Consider the following 26,922-nt stretch of genomic DNA (forward strand, 5'->3'; position numbering starts at 1 on the left):
TAAGGTTCAGACAGACCCAGGGACCTTGCGGTGATGACCTGAAGCTGATACCACACCGGAAAGTCAAGGTCCCCTGGAGGATCGCGCTCTGTGCCAGGATTTCCATTCAGTCTGAGAGCCCCGGGGGCCGGGGCCAGGCCCAGAGTGCCAGGCTCTCCTGGGTTCCAGTCCCCTCCCCAGGCAGAACGTGCGGGCTGGGGCCTTACAACCGGAAAACACCGCCCTTTCCTGTCGCCTACTCATTCCCCAGGCTGACTGCTGGAGTAGGAAGAGAAGGAGACGGATTAAGAAAATTAATTAACCCGGTCCACTTTCGGCCTCCGGGCGGAGGGGCGGGGCGCGCAGCGGCTGTGGCCGGAATGACTGGAGGGCGCAGGTGCCGCCCAGGGCGGAATTTTACGCTCCTGGGCCGCCGCCACGCCGCTAGCGCCCAGTCGCTTGTCCCTGGCAGCTGCCACTCGCTTGCCCCAGCTTTGGGCAGATCTCTTTTAGGGTCCCCGCGGGAGAGGAAACGCCTCCCCCTGGACTGGAAAAACCTGCAGCGTCGGCAGTTCGTGTGCCCCTGCTCAGCCAGCAGCCCCTGGCGTCTCCAATTGCCAAATCCACTCTCCGGGTTTTGGCGGCAGCTCCAAGGGGATCAGGCTGGAAACTGACAGAACACGACCCTCCTCCCAAACCCGGGCGTCGAGTGGCCCGGGGGCCCGCGGCCCGACGGGGACGGCGCGGTCAAGTGGCTTCTCCTCCGCCAGAGTCCCCGCCCGCCGCGCCGGAGCCTTGCCGGGTTAGATCGGGTCGTTGGGACGGAAAGAGGTGGGCGCACGAGGTTTAGTACAGGTGTCTGGGGTGCGGGATGAGTCCCTTTGTTTAGGGGCACCTGGAACTTGCATTCCAGGTCCCTCTTTGAACCGAGCGTCCAGAGTCCTTTCTTTGTGCGGAGGGAGCTGAACGCAGCCTCTCGCAGAGAAGCCACATGCCTGGGGGTGGCGCTGGGGCCGTAACAATGAACGCCCATTGTCCTCCGGGGGCCCGCAGGCCCCGCAGCGGGTGAACCCAGTCCGCCCGCTCCGGGCCGGGGCGCAGGTACCCTGGCTGGGTGGGTCGGCCGGCAGCCCGCGCCCTGCGGCGCGCCCGCCGGCCCGCCCTGGCCCGCCCCGCGCGCTGCCGGCCCCGCCCCGCGCCTCCCCGCCCTTCGCAGGTTCAGTCCGGGAGTCCTGCGGCTGCACGCTCAGTGTAGCTCGCACCTTCCCTCCGACTGTTGCCCGACAGGGCGGGGAGCGCAGCCGTGGGGCCCGAACTGGGGGCGAGCCTAGAGACCCCGGCCCTGGGCGCCTTCACGCCATCTCGGAGCGGATAATGCTGTGAGCGGGCGCCGAGCCGGCCGACCGGGTTGGATCTGCGCGTGGCGGGCAGGGACTGCGTGCGCCCTCGGGAGGTGTCGGTTGCGGGCGCCTGGTCCCTGGGTCAGCGGCTGGGATCCTTGGCGCCGCTGGTGAGTTGCTGCCTGCCCACGGCTGCTTCTCTGTGCGTCTGTGAGTCTGTCTCACCGGCGGCCGTGGCGGCTTCCGGCGTGCGTGGCTGCTAGGTTTGGTAAAGCACAGGGAGCGGGGATTACCTAGGGCATCACCTTTCAGCTGGTGTCCAAAGGACCGGAGGGGGCATAAAGCAAACTGGGAGGTGGGGGGGGGTGATACACGCGGCACGACCGGGACGCAGAGGTTCACCTTTTGTGCCTACCACTTTTCAGGGTGAGGCTGCGCGGCTACACTGCACCCTCCGAGCTATTGACAGCCATTCGGGGCGCGTATTGCATTTTTCCGTCTGAGAACAAGCCGCACATGGCTGCCGCTCCCCTCCCACAGTGGATTGGCATCAGGGCCGCACAAGGGCGCACGGCTCAGATTTGCCGTGGCAATACCCGTTTGGTGCCCTCTCTACACTTGAGGGGCGTTGTGGCTGAGGCGCCAACATGCAGATCTGGCAGTTTGGTGTTTTTTTTACGGTGGTTTCTGAACAACTGAAGTGTTTTCAAGATTTTTTCCCCTTCTCCTTGAAACTGTCTTGACACAGGCAAGTATCAGACACTTGAGGACGAATGGATCTGGCCAGTCATTTTTTCGTTATGAATTATTATGCTCCATCCCCCTCTCGACTTCGGGAGGCATGTGTTTCATCTTATAAATAGAGAGTAGCATATTTTTTGGCAGGACCTTTATACTGTACAGCCCGAGAGGTCAGTTTAAAAATAAATATGCACTTGAATGTTACATTACAGAGAGCCAGGCTGTGGCTGGGGCAAGCTGCGTGGACCGCAGCATCAAAGCCGGGAGCGCAGCTGTGTTGAAAGGAGTAAAAGCCCCAGAGTGCAGCCCAGGCTGACAGTCAAGTAATTACATTTTGTTTAAAAAAAAAAAAAAAGTGAGTGAATTAAAATGAGGGCGGGAATAGGAATGTCAGGAGGGTATTGCAACATGAATCTTTTCCAGAGCTGGTGTATTTGGGGGAGTCGCTGCTGAGGCGTGCTGAGGGTGTAGGGGGCGGTGGTGAGGGAGGTGCTGGCTAAGGGGAGGGAACTGGTGAATGTTAGGGAGACAAAGATTTCCTCCCCAACCCCCCACTCTTAGGCTTCATAATATCCTAGAGTTTCTTGGGGGTGCTGCCTTTCAAAAAAAGAACACGAATCTGGAGAGCAGCAGATGTCCCAATTTGAATAGCAAAGCCTTTCTTGGGGACTTCCTTGGGAAGCACTGGGAGACAAAGGCTCATGGTGAAGGCCTGAGGATGCCCCAGGGGTATTCCTAAAGTCAATTTAAAAGACTCCTGTAGTCTTCTAACCTCTAAAAGATCTTTCATCTAAGGAGCAGGAAATGCAACTTCTTTTCTGGACAGTTCCAGAGATCCTCTTTTTGATACCCGCTGAAATTTGTAAGAGCTCATGTTGACAATTAAGAATAAGCTACACAGGTATGTTTTCAGATTAGATGTAAACACTCTGAAATAAATTAGGGCAGTTGTGAAGTGTTTGGTATTGTCAAATGTGAAATAAGAAATAAAGACTAATAGAGAACCAAGGAACGGTTCAAATTTCTTCATTAAGTCTCCTAAAGCATGTAGGTTTCCCAACAGGCCTCACTCATTGAATAAAACACTCAGCACCAGCCTCTGAGCTCACAGATAAGAACTTTGGGGGGGAATTTGGAAGCCTTTCTGGATCCATGGCCATTTCTGTTTTCCAGTGGTTATCATCTGCAAGAGATTTACGTTATGAATTTCATGATTGGAACATGGTGCTGTGGCAGCAGCAGCTACAGACATGAAATAAGATGAGCTCCCTATTCCCTTAAAATCTGAGTAGTGAAATCCTGTTTTGTATCTCAATGGAACATGTAAAGACAGCTAGAGTAATGAGTGTTGCACTTTTTTTTTGCTTTTATTGTAAATTTAAACGTGGCAAGATGAATAAATGTAAAGCCATAAAAATCATCGCAGAACTATTCATATGAGCTGGTTTGTCCTATCTGCCCTCCAGCTTTTGCTTTAAAGTGGTGTTTTATGTCCAACATGTTCACAAAAGCTGCCCTTTTTCCTTTCTAAAATTCATGATATTCAACAGTATTGGGAATAAAGTTGTTTTAACCTACATCACCCAGAGATTTTTTTTTACCAGGCCATAAATTTTTCGCGAGCTCTTTGCCCAGTAGCCATAACATTTATCCAATGGGTGGACTTCAGTTTATAACCTGAAACAACTCCAGGAAGACTGCTCTGATTTTTTTTTTTAATATTATTACAATTTTTGCTTTCAGTCTGATTTGTTTAGGCCTGGCCTAATTTCTTTCTAATCAGAATCCTGCTGACCTGTTTATTCATTGATGGATTAAGAACTTAAACTTGTTTTTTAAATCCAGTATGTTTGCCAGAGAGCAAGGGCAGTATAGTCATTTGAAACTACTAGATGGAGCCAGCCTCAAAATCTTTACCAAGCTTCAAAGCCAAAGAATTCTAATGTATCACACTGTCAGTGAATTTATAAGCTACTTCCTACATGGAGCCTGCCAGAGAGTGCCAAGCCCTGTTCTTATCCTTTTACCTTGATTAACTCATTTATTTCTAATAACCTATGAGGAAAGCACTGTTACTATCCCCATTTTACAGCTGTGGCAACTGAGGACAGATGTCTTCTATAACTTGCCCCAAATTACATAATAAGTGAAAGTCGTGCAGTCATGTCAGACTCTTTCCGACCCCATGGACTATACAGTCCATGGAATTCTCTAGGCCAGAATACTGGAGTGTGTAGCTGTTCGCTTCTCCAGGGTAGCTTCCCAACCCAGGGATCAAACCCAGGTCTCTCGCATTGCAGGCAGATTCTTTACCAGTTGAGGCACAAGGGAAGCCCAAATTACACAATAAGGAACATACCTAAACAGGTTTATGCAATTTAGCGACACAGTATGTGCATGAATAAATGGCTAATTTTCCACAAAGATCAGCATCTCCTGCTTAAGGAGATGGGAGAAAAAACTTTGAGGTTAAGAGCCTCTGAGGCAGGCTGTCTGGGTTCATATCTTGGCCCTGGGACTTAGCTGGTATACCTCAGTTTATTGATTGCAAAATGCAGATAGTACTACTCTGAGAATTACATAAGTTAAATAGCACTCAGAGCATGCCAGGTGCAGAGAAGACACAATAAAAAGTTGATGCTTTCATTACTGTTTTTATTGTTTCCCTAGGTGCTTAATACTGGTCTCATTTAATATTCACAACTGCTCTTTGAGGTGGATAATATTGTTATTTTCCAGATGAAAACACAGATTCAGAAAGGTTTGGTAACTTGTCCAAGGTCACACCACTGAGTAAGGAGCAGAATCAGGTTTGAACTCAGACCTGTTGGACCTTGCCCTAAATGAATACCTCACCCTCACCACCAGAGAAAGGCCAGAGAAGTGTTAAATCTGACTCTGTTATAAGGGTTTTTTAGCCTCTGGCAGAGAACTCACTTTGCAGCACACTGTACCACTGCCCCACGAAAGATGACAGTGATTGCCAGCCTTTGGGAACACCATATGAATCATATTTTTATTATTTTTTAAAATATTTTTATTTATTTAATTGGCTGCACTGGATCTTAATTGTGGCACGTGTGATCATCCTCTCTGCATGTAGCATCTAGTTACCTGACCAGGGATCAAACTCAGGCCCCCTGCATTAGAAGCCTGGGCCACTGGACCACCAAGGAAGTCCCTGAATCGCTTTATTTATTGGAGACGGTTGAATCTCATTGTATAGTCAATAGTCACCTGCAGTGGATCCAGCTTCAAACTACTACTAGCAGTAACCTGAGCGGTTTAGTTTACAAAGAGTTTTACTAGGAATTTTGGGACCCAAACATGAACTGGAGTTTAGTGTGCGGCAAACATGCTTGTTAAAGTTCTGGAGGGTCAGGGATTGCGGGGTCCAGTAAGTGAGCCGGACGGTCACCTCCTTGAGACTAGTGACCACAGCCATGGTGCCTGACCCCTCAGTCCCTGGCACTCAATGGACATTTAATACACATTTCATAATGATGTTGCTCTAAGGGGAGCTAAAGCAAAAGGCAGGAGCCACCAGTAAGGTGGGTAGGAAGGCTCTGTTCTTAGAGGAAGTTGGGCCTCATTCCAGTTCTAAGTTCTGCACATGACCCAGACTCTGCCAGATAAGCTTCTGGTGTGAAAGATAGAGCAAGGAGGCCTTTGAAACCTAGAGAGGTGCCCCGGATAACCCAAGGAGACTGCCTGGCCTCCAATGCCTCTGGTACTGTGGGTTTGTGATTAGCTGGGAGGCTGCTCAGACTGAAGTAGGGGTTCTGGAAAGGATGTCTTGGCTTGAAATAATCCAGGTTGTCTCAATACCAAGGGCAGTAGCCTTAGGGCTGTCTGCCTCCATTTTCTTCCCATCTTCTGCCCCATCCTCTCAGGGTTACAAATCAAAATGGATCCCACAGACCAGAATAAATAATATCAGTAGCCAAATACTGATGCCTCTACAGCAGCAGGCAGGCATGTTCTTTCCTTTAGGAAAAAAAAAAAATGCCTTCTCTGGCCTTGATGCACTTCTTGAGTGCCAAGTTTCACCAGTCTCATGGTGAAGGACGGAGTTTGACAGTACCTCTGGTGGAGGAGCAATTTTTTTTAATCAAAGCATACAGTGTTATAATACAAATCATATTGATATTAAAAAGTCTGCTATTTCTGAATAACCAAGAGAACAAATGAGTAGTGAGTTTAAGGGCTGGTGAGTTCAAATTAGTATTTGCTTGATCAAGTCATGAATTAATAGAATCCTAGAATCTCAAATTAAAAATGTTTTAAAACCTGGATTTTCAGTGATTTGAGTTTTATTTGTACATTTGAGAAAGTCATCATTAACCTTCTAGCCTTTGATTCTTCGCTAAACTGTTACAGAGGTCACACACCTGCAGTTAGCTCATTCAGCACTGAAAAAAGAAAAAGTGAAAGTGTTGATCGCTCAGTTGTGTCTGACTCTTTGCGACCCCATTGACTGTAACCTGGCAGGCTCCTCAGTCCATGGAATTCTCCGGGCAAGAATACTAGAGTGGGTTACTATACAATACTACATCACGTGAACTCTGAGACATGAATAGGATCAAAAAGTGGTTCTTTGGGAAACCAGTCTGATAGAGGTCCCTCTGTGCAGGACTTTTCAGAGCATTTAATGTCACTGTGTGCAGTGGATCTCCACAGGGAGGAGGTATCTATCAAATCATTTTGCCCAGAGAGCAGCTGGCAGAACTAGTCTAACAGGAAACATTCTGGGAACCATGAAGCCAGAGGCAGAAGCCACACGCTGCAACCTGCCCTCCAGCCTGTTCAGGGGTACAGGAACAGAGCCACCAGAACACTCTAGAAGATGCCATTCTGCTATTTGATAAGACTCATGCAGAACTAAATGGAGACAATCACAGAGGGATTGGAGATCAGAAAGCATAGATTCTGATCATACCTCTGACCAAAGTGGAACTGTGACCTTTCAGGGTCTTATTCTCAGCTCTAAGATGAGACATTTGGTACTGGAGCATTTCAGATCATCTCTAGCTTCTAAAATCCAGTGAGCCAGGATTAGCGACATCTATGAGCATAGCAATCTTACTATTATACTAATCATGTAAAACCCTGTGTTGAAAAACAGACCCAGTGCAGAGCAGCCTGAGCCAGCGTGGAAGGCAGAGAACTTCAAAGTCAGGCCTCTATTTAGACAGCTTACACATTTGGGAATCCGGCACATTCTGATGACAACCTGAAGGTCATATTTGTAGACACATCATGCCAGTGATAGATGACTGTGTGTTTAGTTGAAAAAGAGCTTTTCTGTTCAAAACCATTATAATCATTTATGCTACACACAACTTTTTAAACAAGCAAAGACATTTTTTGGTGAAATGTGGCTTTGCCATTTCAGAATATATGTGAATTCTTTCCCTTTTTTATATACTTAACTTTTTAAACTTTTTAAAAAGACACATACCATTGGTCTTTAGCACAGCAGATGAGGTTCTAAGCCCTTGACTGGCCAGCTGTGTTGCAAGGCAGAACCTTGCCCATCTCTGGGTGAGTGATGTCTGTGAAGATGTAGAAAGGAAGGGATGTAGAGGAAGCCATTGAAATTCTCCAAGTGCTCTCCTGGCTCTAAACAGCTGTGATCCTATTGCTGTTCCCCCCCCCGCCCCCTTGTACCTTAGGCATTTTCCATAGTGTCTTATACCTTTTCCTATTTTAACACTCACTATGTTTAAATTTTCATTTATTGATCCTTGTGACCACCTAGAATATTGGCTTCATAAAAGTAGGGACTGAACCTAGTTCAGCTTGGCACTCATCTCTTTTATACTAGGAGTTAATGAAAAAAGGAAGAATCTAGTCCTACTCATGTTATTTTCTCTTAGAGGTTGCCAAGCCAGAAATCCTTTTCAGTACCCACCTTAAGTCTGACCATGGTAAAATAATTTCTTCCTAGGCTACCAAATGTTCAAATTCCAAGGAAGCACCTCTAGCCCATCCAAGGTACTTTTGAAATTCAGGCCACCACCAGAACTTCCTCAAAGTCTTCTTGGCCGGGCCGTTGCAACCTGCATGGAAGCTTTCTCGTGCCCGGGTATGATTGCAGTAGCTCGGTACCATGTGTCCACTCAGAGCACAGTCCGGGCAGCCCCAGGGGTGGAAGGATGAGGGTTATGCCCACCTAGACTGCTCAGCCATGCCTACATCAGCCATTCATCATTGGTGTGCTTACCGATCATCTATCTCCACGCTGGGATGTCCTCTCTGTGAGCACATTGTCACTGTAGCCTCAGTTTTTGGGGTACTGCCTGGCACTCAGTAGGTCCTCAGTAGATGTTTGTTGTTGAAAGAATGTTTCAGAAGGTGAGTCACTAGCCAGGAACTGGATGAGGCAAGTGAAAGGCTCTCTCCAAGGCCTGCTGCTCACTGAATGAATCAGCTCAAGCCACATGTCCTGCTGTGCACGGCATAGCGCCAAACTGGAAACTCTTTTCCTGCCCTCTGATGACTTCAGAGCGAAATGTCTTCCAAATGAGGGTTGATTTTGGGCCATATATAAGTTTAGTAGAAGTTGCATTCATGAGTGGATTTTGTTCTGTATTCCTCTTAAAGAAGCCCTTAAGCTGTGGGCTCAACTGACAGGGCAGGTAGACCCCCCTGCCAGCCCACTGAGCTCTCTGTCTCAGGGGCAGGATGGGCAATGGAGCAGTCAAAGGGAAAGTTGCTCAGTCATGTCCAACTCTTTGCGACCCCATGGACTATTCTCCAGGTCAGAATATTGGAGTGGGTAGCCTTTCCCTTTTCCAGGGGATCATCCCAACCCAGGGATCAAACCCAGGTCTCCTGCATTGCAGGCAGATTCTTTACCAGATGAGCCACAAGGGAAGCATAGAGCAGTGATGTCTTCCCGATTCCAGTTTTTTCTCAGAATGAGGAATTTAGACAGTTGGCTCTCTGTATCTGTAGGTTCTGCATCTGTGGACTCAACCAACCACAGATCAAAAACTTTTGGGGGGAAATAAAAGTTCCAAAAGCAAACCTGAATTTGCCATGTGCTAGCAACTACTGACATTGTGTTGGGCATAAGTATCTAGAGATGACTTAAAGGGTATGGGGAGGCTGTGCACAGGTTAGATGCAAATACTATGCCATTTTACATAAGAGGCTTGAACATCTGGATTTTGGTATCCATGGGATATCCTAAAACTAACACTGGACAGATACTGGGGGATGACTATACTCGAAACCAGACCATTTCAGGTTTCACATTATTTAAAACAATCAGTTTGGGTAGACAGGTCCCGAGTAAAGTTGGGAAAAAATTCTGATGGTGAACTTTCAGCTCGTCTTGTTCCTTATGCAGCTCTAGGTTTGGGGATAATTAATAACAATAACTATATCTCCCATGGATTGTAAGTTCATTGCTTCACAGGACTTTGTCAAGCATGTTATGTGTTTGTCTCTCTCACTAGCTCCACTCCACAGATGCGCAAGCTGAGGCTTACAGAGAAAGGCACTGGCATTGCCTTGTACCCTTAACTTAATGTGAGGAAAGAGGAGAAGAGATAATGAAAATGCTACAAGCTAGTAAAAAGTATTTTAATTCTAAGGATAGTCTTCATTAAAAAAAAAAAAAAAAGACATGTTTTTCTTAAAATTCCCTAGAAGCTAGATGTTTCTGCAAACATACAGAATCACAGAACTCTAACATTCTTTATTAAGTATAAATAAACTTCAAACACAGATCTATGATTCTGACACCTATCTGTGTATATATGAAGCCTACACGCACATACCAGGGGCTGCTGCTTGAAATGAGACTCGTAGGCATCTCCACTAACTCCTCTCTCAGTGCAGGAATGCTCTCCTTCTCCCTCCCCTCTGGAATTGTTACCAGTCTCTGGACTCAGCTGGAAAACTTCCCCTGATGGGCCTCTCTCATTCTTCAAGCTGATTGACTCAAGTTGGTTAGACTTCTCCTATCCAGCCCCACCTGCCCTCTCCTTGAACCCTAATCACACACCTAATTCTTTTCAAGGGATGGTACTGGTTTCCTCTCACCTGATAGCTCACCAAATATTTAAAGAAAATAACTTTATGCCCTTAAATTTTTCCTTATCTGACCAATAAGTGGCAGTAATTTTCCTAACTCAAAGGAGTCCCACTTGTTCTCAAGGCTGGAAGAGTTGCACATGGAGATAAAGGATACATGTGTATGCATAGAAGTTCGCTTCCTGTCCTGTTGACAGAATTACTCTCTAATTAAGCTGAAATTAAAAGACAACTTGTTCCTTGGCAGAAAAGTGATGACAAGCCTAGGCAGTGTATTGAAAAGCAGAGATATCACTTTGCCCACAAAGCTCCATCTAGTCAAAGCTATGGTTTTTCCAGTAGTCATGTATGGTTGTGAGAGTTGGACCTTAAAGAAGGCTGAGCACTGAAGAATTGATGCTTTCAAATTGTGGTGCTAAAGAAAATTCTTGAGAGTCACTTGGACTGCAAGGAGATCCAACCAATCAATCCTAAAGGAAATCAACCCTGAATACTCATTGGAAAGACTGATGCTGAAGCTGAAACTCCAATACTGTGGCCACCTCATGGGACAAGCCAACACAATGGAAAATATCCTGATGCTGGGAAAGATTGAGGGCAAGAGGAGAAGGGGATGACAGAGGATGAGATGGTTGGATGGCATCACTGACTCAGTGGACATGAGTTTGAGCAAACCCCAGGAGATGGTGAAGGACAGGGAAGCCTGTTATGCTGCAGTCCATGGGGTTGCAAAGAGTTGGACACGCCTTAGCAACTCAACAACAACAACGCTTGAAATAAGAATCCTTTCCAATTGTGGAGCTTGTGCACAGGGCAGACACAAACCATTTTAGCCCCATCTGCAATCATACATTGGTGACTGCTGCAGACAACATTTAAGGAGAAAATGGACTGATTATTTGGGCAATTAGAATGGTTCCGCTCCTTCGTATTGCATTTCAGTAGATGTTCTGGTTTTTCATTAGAGATGAAGATGCTTTGTGCTTGCATAACACTCTATGAAGATTGTCAATTAAAAAGATTCTCATATTTAGCTCTTATAATCACGAGAGATAGATGGGTTTGGGGTGACTATCCCCATTTACACAGGAGGTAACTGGCCCCTGTATGGTCTGGCATTTTATAAGGATTCTATAGCTTTAGCTCAAAGTTTCTTTCCGCCCCTAAGGCCTAGAATAGCAGCGAGAGTTCTTTCTACCATTTTGCTTGCCCATGTGTTCATTCATTTAATGATATTTTTTTTAAGTACATGATCTGTGCTAGTGACACCTTAATATTCAAAACAATCCTTTTCTATAGAATATGCATTAGAGCTTCTCACAGGTTCCCCTACATATATTGGGCTAAAAAATCCAGTTCAGTTCAGTGGCTTAGTTGTGTCTGACTCTGCGACCCCATGGATGGCAGCCTGCCACGCCTCCCTGTCCATCACCAACTCCCAGAGTCTACTCAAACACATGCCCATTGAGTCGGTGATGCCATCTAACCATCTCATCCTCTGTCATCCCCTTCTCCCACCTTCAATCTTTTCCAGCATCAGGGTCTTTTCAGTTGAGTCAGTTCTTTGCATCAGGTAGCCAAAGTATTAGAGTTTCAGTTTCAGCATCAGTCCTTTCAATGAATATTCAGGGTTGATTTCCTTTAGGATGGACTGGTTGGATCTCCTTGCAATCGAAGGGACTCTCAAGAATCTTCTCCAACACCACAGTTCAAAAGCATCAGTTCTTCAGTGTTCAGCTTTCTTTATGGTCCAGCTCTCACATCCATACATGATTACTGGAAAAACCATAGCTTTGACTAGACGGACCTTTGTTGGCAAAGTAATGTCTCTGCTTTGTAATATGCTGTCTAGGTTGGTCATAACTTTTCTTCCAAGGAGCAAGGTCTTTTAAAAAATCCAAGTTCCCCTTTAATCCATTTCATTTTGAAAGGAGAGGTCAGCATGCAAGCCCATTGTTTCTCCTGGGCCTCATTCTGTAAGATTGACTTAAGTGTAACTAGTCAGTCTGCATTCCTGGGAAATGTATTGTCACATTTTTCTAGAGTCTTGCCTGTCTCTCTGTTTGCACATGGTAGTGGTGGATGGAAGTCATTTCCTTTTGAAACATCATGTCAACAAATATTCTTTGCCTTAATCCCAAAGATCTTGTATGAGCCTGTAGAATTAACTGTGGCTTGCATTGATAAGCTGTTAAATTCTTACCCTGCATGGATAGAGAAAGGAGAAATGAAAGAAACTCCCACAAGAAAATAGATGACAGCTCCTTGCTCCGTGGTTTTCTCTCTTTCTTGTAGGAGTCACAGAAAGACTCAGCTTGCATTTTCAGTAAGACAGGTAGGGTTAAAGAGGAAAGAAGTCAGGACAATCTCAAGCTTTCTCATTTGTTCATTCAACAAACATTTGTTCAGGACCAGCTATGAATTATAGTTCTCCCCACAGGAGAAGGCAGCCTTGTGGAGCAGACAGTAGTAACTGCAGTATAGTACGAGAGCTGGTGGGGTAGTTGAGTTGCTAAGTCACGTCTGACTCTTCTTGTGAGCCCATGGACTGTAGCCTGTCAGGCTCCTCTGCCTATGGAATTCTCCAGGCAAGAATACGGAAGTGGGTTGCTGTTTCCTTTCTCCAGGGGATCTTCCCGACCCAGGAATAGAACCTGGGGGTCCTGCATTGCAGGCAGACTCTTTACCAACTGAGCTGTGAGGGAAGCCCAATGACGGCTGGTAGGTTGAGGTATAAACAAGATAGTGTGGACCATGGGCTCTGGCTGGACTTGTAGCTGCAGGGTTGGGTGAGTTTGCAAAAGTGGGCCTCTCCAGCTATCTTATCTCTAGGCTTTAAGGGTAGGTTTGCCACCCAAGGTTAAGGGAGCATTCTAGATGCCTCATTCTGATAGATACTGAAAGATAAAGTGGGAGGAGATGAGGTTGATGACAGTGAGACAGGTAGGGAGGCCAGTGCCCTTGTTTAGGAGAGAGATCTCAAGGGCTAGAAGTAAAGAGGATGGACAAAGTAAGAGAATAGACTTAATGAGAACGAGGCATGGAGAGGAATCCTGGGTGACAACTGGGTTCTGGATCTCGGTGACTTCCTGCTGCTTACCAAAAGGGAAAAGTATAGGAGGTGAAAGCTGAGGGCCAACAAGAGGAGGAGAGATGGCATATTCCATCAGGGATAAGTTAAACAGGAAGTACCTGAGGGAAGCAAAGTAAAGTCTGAAAGACTAGAGGAGAAAAGTCCAGGGCTTCTTTCTGTGAAGGACCAGTGACTTTTAACATTTTGTTTATTTCAATTTCCAGTCCATTGTACACTGATAGCCACATCGAGTAGCTGCTTGGACCATACACAGCTTCCGTGCAAACCTGATGATACATCCTCTCAAACATGCCCAGAGTCTGACCAGTGAGAAAAATCTACTGATCTGCATGCTTGATTATGTGAGAAAGTTTCTACAAGCTCTCTTTCAGTTTCTTTCCATATCTCATCATGGACTGACCCTGGTGCACAGACCCACTTTGAGTTTCACTGGTCTAGACTAAGGCATGTGTGGGCTGAAGACTCCAATTTGGAAGTTAGCATTAGAGGTGGTGGTTGAAGCCGAGGACAGGGGTGTGATTGCAAGGGGACTGTTCAGAGTTGGGGGATGGACAACCACTGTCCAACCCTGTGAAAATGCCAACGTCTAAGGCTTGGGTTCCAGCTTTTCCCATAAAGCATCAGACACATAGAGTCTGTCACACTACTCAGCTCTGACCTTGTCATTGGAAAACAGCTCTTCCAGGGTTTCCAAACCTCAGCGCTACAGAGAATTGGGGGCAGATAATGTTTTGTTATGGGGGGCTGTCCTGTGCATTGTACAGTGATTCTGACTTCTGTTCACAAAAATGCCAGGAGCACCACCACCTCTACAAATACGTCTAGATGCTGCCAAATGTCCAGGGGTGGGGGGCACAGAATCACCTTCAACTGAACTGAAGATAATACATAAAAGAAGGAGCACTGGTGTTGTTCCAATAAAGCTCTATTTGCAAAAACAGGTATAGGGCTGGATTTGACTCACCTGTCATAATTTGCAGACCCTTGATCCAAGGGCTGGCCATAGGGAAAACTTAAAGTGCTTATTCAATAAGTTATAAGGGCCTCCTGGGTTCACAGCCCAAGAGGAGGCTCTGTAAGTGATCCAACATCAAGAGGAGATTGTTATCATGGCAGCACTTTTTTTTAATACCACTTTTGCCTACCTTATTATGGCGCTTACTACTTACCAGGAGATAGCAGGTAAAAAATCGTAAAATCCGGGAACAGGAAAGAAAGCAAATATCAGCTCTCTAGGAGCCCTGAGAAAACCTCCAAGTAAGGCAGTAATGAGCCTAGATTGCGTGAGGTGAGTTCGAGAATTCCTGCAGGAAGGAAGTGACTGAAGCGGGTCTTGGAGGATGTTATGAATAGTGGTTGATGGTAAGGAGGTGGGAGGACAATTCATGTAAGAAACACAGGGTTCTTGGTTTCAGAAAGTCAAGAGGGAAGTGAAGTGTCAATAGCAAGGGAAGGGAACCATTGTCCCGATGAAAGCCTGTGGGTGTACAGGGCCCCCCGGTGCACAGCCGTGATGCACGTGTTTCCTCTGGGAAAAAAAAATTAATGGTACTTAATGTTTTTTTCTCAGAACAGGATATTTGTTTTTCTCCTGGAGACTCAGGGGGTTTTTATTACCTCAAAATTTTAATATTTTGGTGTTTCTTTCACATGAAGTCAAATCCCATTTGAGATTCTCTTTGACAAGGACAAAAAGAGTGAAGATCCCTAGTGAGTTGGGGAGGCTGGTGTCTGGGACCATTTTACTCATGTTAGTTAATGACAAGGTCAGATTATTATCTCTGACTCTTGTTGATGTTGAGATCATAGTGTATCATTTCCCCTTAGTGCTGCTGGACTGCAGGACAGATGGCCTGGAACAGCCATTCCCATTCTCAACCCATTTCCTTGGAGGTCCTCACGTTAGTTTTCGAGTCAGCGGCGGTTAGAAGCACGGACTGTGGAGTTCAGCCATGGCTGAAATCCTAGCTCCTCCACGTTTTGGGTGATGGGCCTAAGACACAGATCTGATCTAACCCTGGTTCCTAAGAAGTGTGTTCTAATACTCACCTGCCTGGCCCACAGCATGCGCTTGAGCCATTGCTGTTCACGTGTACAATCTTCAGAGGACTCAGCATTTCACATGTTACGCTTTCTTGCAGACTTGGACGGGGGAATGGTTCCTAAGCACAAAGCAACTATCTCTCATCATGGAAGGCCTAGCAGGGCTTAGGGATTTAAATAACATTTCTTCATTATTTTACTTGTGTGTCACGTGTTGTGGGAGAGAAAAAGGAATGAATTAAGACCCAGCTCACGCTCACAGAAAAGCTCTAACCCTTCTCAAAAGGGATATTCATTCATGCATTCAACAAATATTTGTGTACAGATATTTATGTACAAATAACAGAGAGGAGTTTGCAGTGGAAGTGGGTATGGCATGCACTGGCCACTGCCAGGCTCCAAATATACCCACTGCTGGTGTGATGCAGAGAAGCCAAGTTTCAGTCCATCCAGTGACTGTGGATGATTGTCAAGGGCCCTAGCAGGATGGGAGGGTAGCATGGAAATCCCTATCTGTCCCCTCACCCCATTAGGGAAATAGTCAAGGTAGTCAAGGGACCTAACTTAGAGGATGTGCTATGAAGACAGGATGAAGAGAACCATGACTTATGTAGTATGAGTGAAATGATCACAGTGTGAATTTCTGGACACTTGTCAAACCTGTTTGGAACATTTGATATTCCTATTTCTGGAGTTTTCATAGAGTAATTGCTGACTTTAATATTAGTGGTTTGGGGTTTCGTTTTGTTTTGTTTTTTGGTGAGCAGCTTTACTAGTTACTTAACTTGAGCTGAGTCTACAGAGCCAGTTCCTAGCTGAACATTGCTGAACACTTAAGAGTGAGGTTCTCAACCTGTATTGATTTTGTCCTTGCAGCTTCACAAACCAACTCAGATCCATTCGTTCTAGAAGCATGGAAGCAACTGATGGGAATCTTTCCATTTGCTTCATATCCACCAGCTAGAGCGTCTGCCTTGGTCCTTGTGACCAGCCCTGAGGCTGAGTCCCCTGTAAAACTAGCCATGATAAATGAGCTAGACCCTTCCCCTCTCTCGTTATAACTGCCGGGGATCCAGGTCTGCCTCAAGTCCTCCCCAATAACTCATTTTAATAGGGAGAAAGGGCGTAATGGCCTCTCTTCTAAAGTGCAGGGTCAGTACTTTTAGGTGGATGTTCTGTCTCCCAATTTTGCTTCTAAAAACCCTTTCATATAGTACAATTAGATCCTATAAACGTGAGGAGTGTACGCACATTAGTGGTGAGTCTCCCATATGGTATTTGTGGGCCTCTGTATAATCGAAGTTGTAAAAGAAAAATAAATACAAGCTGTAGCTGAATCATAAAGGAGAAGTCCATTTATAAATAATTGAGGGTTGAGATGTAGCATAGACTTTCTGAGTGGGTCTATAAAATGCTGTCTGCTCAGTCTGGCTATAAGTTCATTTGCATGAGAGCCAGGCGGCTAGGAACTGAGCTAATGGCATCTTATAGCCTTGCAGCATATAGCCATGTCCTCAGGTTCAGATAATATGGGGAGAGGAAAAGAATCTAAAAATAAAAATGGCATCTTCTTATCTTCTTGTGGGTGGAGTAAAACAGACTAAAAATATGGAAAGCATCCCTCCAGGATGCCATTTACCAGGGTATTCTCCGGTTACATTTACTTCTGTCTCAGGTTTTCATGTAAGTTCAATGTTGAATCTCTAATAGTATCCTTTTTTCTTTCCTCCAATTTTAAAATTCTTTGGTCCCTTGTGGTTCAGATGTTAAAGTGTCTGCCTGCAATGCCGGAGACCTGGGTTCGATCCCTGGGTTGGGAAGATCCCCTGGAGAAGGAAATGGCAACCCACTCCAGTATTCTTGCCTGGAGAATCCCATGGATGAAGGAGCCTGGTGGGCTACAGTCCACGGGGTCGCAAAGAGTCGGACACGACTGAGCGACTTCACTTTGGTCCGGGGAAGCGCTCCTACAGAGGCCCTCGTTGTAGTGATACTTTAGTATTTCTGATACAGGAGGTTGTCATCCCTATGTTAGTAATAACTGCCATCTTCAAATGGAAAGTCTTCCAGGAAGTCTGTGAGTGCTTTTTTTTAATAGGTTAGTGTGAAATGGGGCCATAAGGAAGTGAGCAGCGATGGTTTTCCCTTGTAGGAGACTCAGAATGAACAGGGATGAGACCCCACCCGCTGGGCACATCGCAGGCTCCCAGCCAAGGCTGCTTCTGTGAAGCCTTGGCACGTGCTCAGTACACTGCCCCCTGCCACCATGGCAACCCATTCCATCTTTCCAGAACCCTGGGTTCTCCCTTAGAGGAACCAAAATCTGTTTCCCTTTAGCTTCTGCCTTTGTATCCCTAGGGCCTCTCATAACAAGTTAATCCCTTTTCCATTACAGTTCAATGAATCCTTCAGATCCCTAAGGATTCCTGTTCCCTCTGTATTTGAGTTTTCTTCAAGCTTCTCCACTCTACCTTCTCACGTGTCCTGAGTCCTGTCGTCTCCCGATTGGACTCCTGGGAACATGTGGAAACATGTTCCAAGTCACCCTTATCCCTTTCAAGTGTGGAGCCCAGGGTGAAATACACTTTTCCAGGGCATTCTCTCCCTTGTGTTTCCCTGTGTTAGCAGCGGAGAGAAATACCCCAAAGGCAGTGGTGGGTGGGGAAGGGGTAGCAGGTTCCTGGCTGAGTTAGCATCCTTCCCTGGGACTGTGGATTCAGGCACAAATGAGGAATAACTGAGCATTTTTGTTTGGGGCCAAGAGGTTGCAGCGGTGCAGCATCTAGGAGCTGGGAGGAAGGGCCTGCTGATTCTACACTGAGACAGAGCGAGAAGTGAGCAGAAGCTGGGGGGTCCTTCACGGATGTGACAACAAGCAAGAAAGGGGAAGCCCAGCACAGACTCACTTCCCGCAAGTCGAAGAAAGGAAAAGGCCCACAGGTCCCTCAGGACAGACACACAGACACACCCCTCACCCCCACCTGCCCTGTTTCATGCATTTGTGTTTTAGATTAACAACCTATTGTTCAGGATGCAAGAATTTTTTTTTTACCCTCTCTCTCCCCTAAGAATTAATCTAAAAGCAATTAGCAGACAAGCCACACATTCCTTTCTTAAAATAAATGGACTTTTAAAAAATCTCAACCCCTTTGTTCTTTTCAGAGCCCTGTGACTTGCCAGTACTGCCAGCTCTGGTCATCTAGGGAGTGATTTTTCAGGGTGTAACTTCTTCATAACCCTTTGCTTTTCTCCCACCTCCTGCCTTAGTCTTCTTAGCATCATTCTCTTTACCAAAAAGATGACAAGGATGTGAAGCAAAAGGGGGCCACTTCAGTTTTCTTTCTTCATAGAATTATTATTATTATTAGAATTATTATTAGAATTATTATTGCTGTGTTGATTTCTCTTATTAACACTGTCACCTATGTGAGAAACTGGAATTGTCTAGCCTGGTATCGGAATGACCATCTGACACTCTGCCTTTCTTATCAAAACCGTTTCTTCAACTTCCTCTTGAGTCCTTTTGTGTCTTGGAACCCTTAAGCTTCTCACAAATTCCTGAGAGTGGGGACCTGTGCCCTTGCAGCTGGACTCCATGCCCACCCATCCCCACCCATCTGCCAGACACCCTCTCTAACCTTGACAGAGAGTGACAGGCAACTGACTGAAGAGTTGAAACCTTTCGTTGGCATATCTATCCTCTCCAGTGCCCAGGAGCTAGAACCTTTGATTTCAGAGGAATCTAATTTCCCAGATGAATATTATGTCAAGTTGTCATCTGGGGAAGAGGGGGGCGGGGGTGGGGGTAGAGGAGCAAACAGTGATCCAAAAACTCCCGGAGAAAGGGATTAGCGATCTTGGAGGGTTCAGATTTCAGGGTCAAGGGGAGAGTTTTGAGAAAGGTCTACACATAGGATGGTTGGTTTCTCTCTCATTTTCTTTCTTTCCTTCCTTTCTCTCTCTAGTCCTTCCTCCCTTCCTCCCTTCCTTTCCTTCTTTCAAAGACAGTGGGAGTGGAGGAATGATAGCAGTGCAGAAAAGCTGGCCAGCAGGAGAGCCCTGAGTGTGGAGAGTTAGTGATGGCGGTAGAGTTCTGATGCTTTTCATTTGGCTCATGGAGCACCCAGGAGGCCTCCCCTTCCAGCTCTAGTCAGGCCTATGAGCCCTTCTGGTTCAGTTCTTCCTCTCCTCTCCTCTTCTCACACTTTCTCCTCTTGGGTGTCCCCCTGACTCAGAGGCTCTCCCTCTGATTCATCCCTTGCTCTGTCTGCTGCCACGTGGGTCAACCTCCTGGAGCCCAAGTCTCCTTTTCAGAAGTGGAGAGGAGGGACAGGATTTTGTGTTATTCCACTATAAGAAGCTGTCCATCTGTGTGGCCACCACCTCTCAAGACAAGGAGCTATACCCCTGAGCCCCAGCACCTCCACCTTCCCACGCTGCCTTCCATGTAGATACCCTGCACCCACCCTTTCCCCAGTGTCCGGGTCTCTTTCCTCTTCTCGTTTCCTTCTGATGAAAACCCTTCTCTTCTAATACCTCTTCCATTCTGCAAATATGGACTAGGGGCACCTCTTAGTGAAGCTCTAATTAACACAGAAAGGAGTGCTCTGTCCCAATGACAAGATGAGGCTCAGCCTTCTGGTGAGGTCGTCGTGGATCCATGCATTTCCCCTACAGACTTTGGCTTTTGAGCCCATTTTCCCATAGTCATGTTTGCATTACGATCAATAACTTATAGGTTGGGTAGACTTTTCAGGACCTGTGTATAAAATTGTCCCTGCAGGAAAGTGCAGTCTGAGCCCGAAACAGCCCCCTACTTCTTTTTTGTTGTTGTTGTTTTAAATAGCTCATTCACTTGTTTGGTTCAAAAATCCAAAATCATGAAAGGCTATACAGTGAAAAGTTTCTCCTCTACCCTTATCCCCTTCCACCTACTTTCTCTCCCTTTGGGCACTCACAAGCTGGGACAGATGTTATTTGTGCACTTTGGCACCAATCTTTTTTTACTTTGAAGACACATATCTTTGAAGCTCTTTCTATATCAACATATCAGGAGCTGCTTTGTCCTTTTGTAGACCATGTAATACTCATTTGTATGGATGTACCTTAACTTGTAGAATCAGTCCTCTAAACGTGGACAATTAATTTGTTTCCAACTCTATTTTTCCCTTTTTAAAAAATTTTGTCTACACAGTGTAGCTGGTGGGGTCTTTGTTCCCCAACCAGCAACTGAACCCAGGCCTTCGTCAGGGAAAGCTCTGTGCCCTAACCACTGGACCATCAGGAAATTTGCAGTTGTTTATAACTCTTGGCTGCTATAAACTATGCTGGCGTGACAGCTTTGTATATAATATTATTTCCTTATTTCCCATATACATAAATTGGATAAACCTACGTAAGTGGAATTCTGTGGTCTAAGGCATGTGTTACGCAGTTTTCATAGATAACCGTCTTTCGCTGGGGCTGGACCAGTGTGCGCTTCCCTATTCTTATTAGCCCAGCGTGTTATGGCATTATTATATCTTAAACAGGTTTTGGAAAGCACCCCCTTTATCTTTTGGAATTCAATCACTGACTGAATTCCCAGGGAGCGTGCTCCTTTAGTGTCAAGACCTCTATGTCTGGAATTAAGTGGAATAAGCCTAGCCACTCGGCTTAGTGCCTGGGAGCCATGCCACCTGGCACAACCTGTGCCTCAGTGCTTTGTAAGTAAAATGGGGATGTTAACATGGGTTCCTGTCAGTGACCTAGAACACATCAAAGGCTGGAGCAGTGCCTGACACAGTGAGACACTCTCAAACATTTCCTGTCATAGGAAGTGTTGGTGGTTCCCAGGAGACACACACATACCCGCTCCAGGACCAGATACTTTGTTTGCTATGAAGAACTGCCTTGTTGCTTCCTGCTTTAGTGAGTGCAGAGAAGATGCTGAGCAGTCGGCCTGAGGCATGGCTGTCCACTGACTGATAAGCCAACGGGCCCAGGAACATTGAGAAAGGAGGGGAGCAAGCGGTCAGGACAGAGTCTTGATATTGGATGGTCTCTCCTGGGATCAAGCATGGTTGCCCCTGCGCTGGAAGAGGAAAGATAACAGATACAACAGGCAGATGGGTCTGAGTACTCAGATATTTCCCCAGCATCATATCACAAACATAAACTCATCTAAAGTTATAAAACTGACATTTTTGCACCAAGTTTCTTTCTTTTTTTCACCCAAACTTTTAGTGAATTGGGGAGCTGCTCACCCTGGCACACAGTAGACATTCAGTACCAATTATTCTTTGCAAAGTCCTACAAGCCTCCAGCCCTGTCATGCAGTAAAACTGATGTAAATATTTGCAGAAAGAAAGAAAAGCGCCTTTTAAGGTATCTCCTCTCTTTTCCCACTCTGGAGAATCTACTGCCTGCAGCTTATCTAGCCTCTACTCACCAACTCTTTTCTTACTTTTTTCTGTGTTTTTTGGTTCTTTTCTCCCATCTTTGCATGCAGTCCACTAACATAAAATCCAGCTTCTACCAGACCAGGCAAGCCTCTGCCGAAGGGCCATGGCCGTAGCCAAGCAGGGACTGAGGACTGGGCGTTCCTCCCTGAGCCTTGCAGGTATAGCAGGAGTACTCTTTACCTTTTCTCACGTTTGCTCCCAACATCCCCAGTCACTGTACAAGTAAAGGGTGAATGTGAGTGATCCAGTCAGAGTGACCAAGAAGCAGGCTGGCTGCATCTTCATGATATTTTTATTTTTCTAAAGAATCTGAAATGAATGCTATGCCTGTTCTGGCCTTGCATAATCCTGGCTCCACCAGCTGACCACATGCAGCCAGCCCTCGCCCTCGCTTGCCCCCCCAGCTGACCACATGCAGCCAGCCCTCGCCCTCGCTTGCCCCGCAGTTGTGGTGGACACACTGTATCTTTCCATGGCAGCTGCTCTGGCTGTGTTGCTGAGGACACAGCTCCAGTGAGCAGCTGTTGTTCAGGGCTGCCCTCTACCTTCTGCGGCCCCAGTGCCCCTGCTGCTTCTGCAGGTGGTCACTGCATTGTGCCCAGAGGGGCAGGGAGGCAGTGCTAGCCTCCCAGGGAGGCAGTGCCAGCCTCCCAGGATGGCAGGGGCTTTGGGCTGCTGTGCACTTAGAGGGGAAGGGTGTTCTGATGTTTTAGCAGAAAGACCCAGGGCTTCCCCTTTACTTACGATTACAAGACCCAAATTAGAGTTGAAACTATGAGAATGACAGACCCATAAACATATCTTCCTGTGCTGGGTTCTCCATTTACTTGCTTGGTATCAAGCATCTCTTTTCATAACATAGTATCTCCATGCCTTCCGAATCTAAAGTGGGAAGGCAGACCTGCCAGGCTCCTCCAGAGAGTGTATGGTCTTTTCTGGCAGCTTCCAGGGTAGCCTGCTCTGGTGTAAACCCTCATACCACCTCGGCCTCCTCCCCACTCCCAATGCCAGGGGCGGGGGGCGGGAGGCGGGGGTGGGGGTGGGGTTCTCTCCAGCTCATCCTTCCCTGCCTTCTCAGGCCTGTGTGCCTGCCACTTCCTGGAGGGTACTGGAGCACAGTTCTCACCACCTGCCATAGGCAGATGAATTTAAAACTTGTGCTGAAAGGAAAGAAATATGGGGTATGGAACAGATGCAGATGGCCTCCAGCTGCTACAAAGCAAATGTAGCTTCCCTCAAGCCACCATCTAACCCAACCCTTGGAGGATTATTTATTTGCTCTGTGGATAAGGAGAGAGCCCAGTAGAAGAAGTCACAGCAGAGCCATTTCAGGAATTCCCACAGTGGGGAGGGTTTTAGCTTCTCCAGGTCAGCTGATGTGACTGAAGATTTGAAGGATTCTTTTCAAGAGATGAAGAGGTTCTCATCTGTAAGATGAGAGCCCCCAAACCTTCTTGCAGCCCATCACTTCTAACTATCATACAGCATGGGCAGGGAGGGTGTGTGAGTTTTCTACACATGTGGTGGTAGATTACAAACGTGGTGGCTTACAGTCCTAACCCATCTATCGTCTCCCAGTGTCTTCAGGTCAGGAGTGCAGACAGGGCTTAGATGCATAGTTACATCAGGCTGTAAACTAGGGGCTGGAGTTGTGGTCTGATTCAAGGCTCAGCTGGGGAAAGATCCATTTCCAGGTTCCCTCGGGTTAATGGCAGAATTCACTTCCATATGCCCTCTCAGTATAGTGGCTTATTTTTTCAAAACCAATAAGGGAGTCTCCCTCCAGTGTGCTGAGATAGTATCTTTTATAATGTAACCTAATCAGGGTTGTGATATCTCAATACCTTGCTTGGAATCAAGTCACAGGTTCCGCCTATTAATACAAAGGCATCAACACTAGACAGCAACTCACTGGGGCTACTTGGAACCTTGCCTAATATAGGGAAAGGATACAAGCTTACCAGCAAATGTTTCAAAAGTACTCACAAGTGAAGACCACTTGTGAGTGATATAGGATCCCACTTTTTTTCTTTGAAAAGAAGCAGTTTTGTTCTTCTCCTTCTGTTTCAGAATGCCTCCAAATCCTAAAATTTTTGCTAGCCCTATTCTCTCTACCCCAAGTTGATTCCAGCTCCAGCTTCCATAATGACTGTATGTTACTGAGCAAGCCTGTTTTGTTTTGTTTTGTTTTGTTGACTCCCAAATCTCAGTTTTCTCATCTGTAAGAATGCATTTTCACTGAGATTTTTTTAGACACTAGCATTACTATCACTTAGTAAACGATAGTTCCAGCTCCTTATGAGACTTCATTGCATTGCATTGATTTTATTTATATATAAAAGTCAATCAAAAACAAAATAGCCTTGCTGGTGTGAACATCAAAGCACAAGAGAAAATATATCTTAAATTCAGTTGTGTTTAAGGAGCTGCAGTCACTCTGGTCATGTGCTGACAGCTTAGAGGAAAAGGACTTAAAGCTTAAAAATATCCAGAAAATTTGTGTCCATTACCATGTTTTAAAAGTGCTAATATCATATGTTTGGGTTTTTTAATCTCTTTCTCTCCATTTTTTCTTTTTTTACCCTGAAGTAAGACTAAGATGAGTGGACCCTTGTTAGGATTAAAGTTTTTAATCCTACTTAATGGAGGGAAACATAATAAAGTTTGACTTCAAATGGGAACTGAAGTCCTCCATTATTTACAAGCTCTTGTGAAAAAAGGCAGGCCCATGTGAGCCCTGCGTGTGTTAGTCACTAAGTTGTATCCAACTGTGATCTCCATGGACTGTAGCCCACCAGGCTCCTCTGTCCATGGAATTCTTCAGGCAACAATACTGGAGTGGGTAGCTGTTCCCTTCTCCAGAGGATCTTCCCAACCCAGGGATCGAACCCAGGTCTCCTGCATTGCTGGCAGATTCGTTCCTATCTGAGCCACCAGGGAAGCCCAAGGGACTCCTGAAGGGGCAGCCAGTTTTAACCTGCTTTGGTTTCTCTTCCAGGTTTCTCCCTGCTGTGGAAGAGGTTGAGGATGTGAGTGGCTCTCCAGAAAGGCCTGCTTGCGTCCAGGAAGGCCTCTTAGCTTCCCTGTTTCAGAGCCACTTCTGGAGCTATTTGAGAAAAATGATGTGACAGCACCTATCCAAAAGGATATTGGGAAACTTGGAACATCCGTGAAGAAAGTGGCCCTCTTTCCCTTTTGCAAAATCGACATTCTCAAACTCCAAAATGCCAGCCAAAACCCCAATCTACCTGAAAGCTGCCAATAACAAGAAAGGAAAGAAATTTAAACTGAGGGACATCTTGTCTCCCGATATGATCAGTCCGCCCCTCGGAGACTTCCGCCACACCATCCACATCGGCAAGGAGGGCCAGCACGACGTCTTCGGAGATATTTCCTTTCTCCAAGGCAACTATGAGCTTCTACCCGGAAACCAGGAGAAAGCACACATGGGCCAGTTCCCGGGGCATAATGAGTTCTTCCGGGCCAACAGCACCTCCGACTCCATGTTCACAGAAACACCCTCACCGGTGCTCAAAAACGCCATCTCTCTCCCGACCATCGGAGGGTCCCAAGCCCTCATGTTGCCCTTGTTGTCCCCGGTGACATTCAGTTCCAAGCAGGAGTCCTTTGGGCCAGGAAAGCTGCCCCGGCTTAGCTGTGAGCCGGTCATGGAGGAGAAGGTTCCAGAGAAAAGCAGTATGTTGGAGAACGGGACGGTCCACCAGGGGGACGTCTCGTGGGGGTCGAGCGGGTCTGCATCACAGTCCAGCCAGGGGAGGGACAGCCACTCCTCCAGCCTCTCCGAACAGTACCCCGACTGGGCAGCGGAGGACATGTTTGACCATCCCGCCCCGTGCGAGCTCGTCAAGGAAAAGACTAAATCAGAGGAGTCCCTCTCTGACCTCACGGGTTCCCTCCTGTCCCTGCAGCTTGATCTGGGGCCCTCCTTTCTGGATGAGGTGCTGAATGTCATGGATAAAAATAAGTAATAGGACACCGCCGGGCCCTTTTCCTTTGGTGTAAAAGATACCAAAAGACAGAATGGAAGAAAGCTAACCACAAAGAGGAGAGCTTCACTGGCTATACTTGCTGTCATGGGATGGGTTTTCTAAAATAACCTTCCTACAAAATATTTTTTTACCTGGTATACCCTGTTGGCAAAAACAGTATAAAGAAAAAAAACAAACAAACTTGTCCTGGCAAAAGAGAGGAAGTGAGTCAGAACCCATTTTCAGTGGGCCATGCTGAGGTGCAGCTCACATTTTTTGTTTCCAGACACGTGAGAAATCTGGCTTGGCCAGGACTGGCATTACTTAGCTATGAAGGGCTGTGCCAGTCACATTAAGGACCTTTACAGGACTCTGGCATTTTCTGAGCAAGAGGAAGTCAAAATTTATTTAACACCCACGCCTTTTTTTCTAGACTCTTTTCTATATTATATGGTTTGGGCTCACCATAGCAAATTCTTCAGTGTTAAAACTTTTCTCTTGTTTCCACATTTGAACAACATTATGGGTTTTGGGGATTTGCTTGTAGCTCTTATATATCCCTATATGTTATATCTATATTGCGAAATTTTGACTGTCAGCTACATGTTGGTAAGACACAAGCGAAGTATTACTGTAACTAAGTTATTTTTAAAGTTAAAATATATTTTTATGTGCCTTTGGCTTTTTATTGCAAAGTCTGCATTTTATAGATACTACATCAAATGTGGTCATTTGACTTTTTCCATTGGGTTCCATTGTAAGCTGTGTATGTGTATGTTTGGAAAAGTGTACTCATACTTAGCTTTATTATTATTTTTTCTTCATCTATTATACTTTTCACAGCAGCCAACAGTGGATTGTAAAGTGTAAAGGCACAGGTTACTCACAATGCTTCTGCAGAGACTGTGGGCTATACCACCTGATGTTCTTTGGAAATATGGGTATTTTAGTGCAGTACATACTTGCATTACATAGGTACTTCATACAACACAATAAAGAGTAAATGTTAAAATCAGCTTGCTTGGTTATAGTACTAAACAAAAACATAAGACAAGAGTTATATTTTCCTGACATCCAGGGCTAGGAAAAATTGCTTCTGTAAAGTGTACACAAGGCTTTAAATGAGGTAAGAGGTGTATTCCACTCACTCAGTAATTATTATTTTGATTATTATCCAGAAACAAGGCCCTTCAATTTTAAGAAAACTGAACATGTGAGATGATTTTTTTTTTTTAAGGCAACACTGA

At 46.0% G+C, this 26,922-nt stretch overlaps 1 protein-coding gene across 5 annotated transcripts; it reads left to right on the forward strand.

The window, feature by feature from the left end:
* Nucleotides 1–673: 673 nt before the first annotated feature.
* On the forward strand, nt 674–26,690 carry CDC42EP3 (CDC42 effector protein 3). Of its 5 annotated transcripts, none has more exons than XM_012173545.4 (2): nt 674–810; nt 24,685–26,690. In XM_012173545.4, the coding sequence occupies exon 2, from the start codon at nt 24,911–24,913 to the stop codon at nt 25,673–25,675; it is 765 nt and encodes a 254-aa protein (XP_012028935.1). In that variant the 5' UTR covers nt 674–810; nt 24,685–24,910; the 3' UTR covers nt 25,676–26,690. The 5 variants fall into 5 exon arrangements, with proteins under 5 accessions (XP_012028935.1, XP_042102201.1, XP_027822724.1 ...); XM_042246267.2 differs by having other exon boundaries at nt 674–781; XM_027966923.2 differs by lacking the exon at nt 674–810 and adding an exon at nt 1,228–1,489.
* The last annotated feature ends 232 nt before the right edge of the window (nt 26,691–26,922 follow it).

Source organism: Ovis aries, chromosome 3 (genome assembly GCF_016772045.2).
Source record: "Ovis aries strain OAR_USU_Benz2616 breed Rambouillet chromosome 3, ARS-UI_Ramb_v3.0, whole genome shotgun sequence".
Taxonomy (NCBI): Eukaryota; Metazoa; Chordata; class Mammalia; order Artiodactyla; family Bovidae; genus Ovis; species Ovis aries.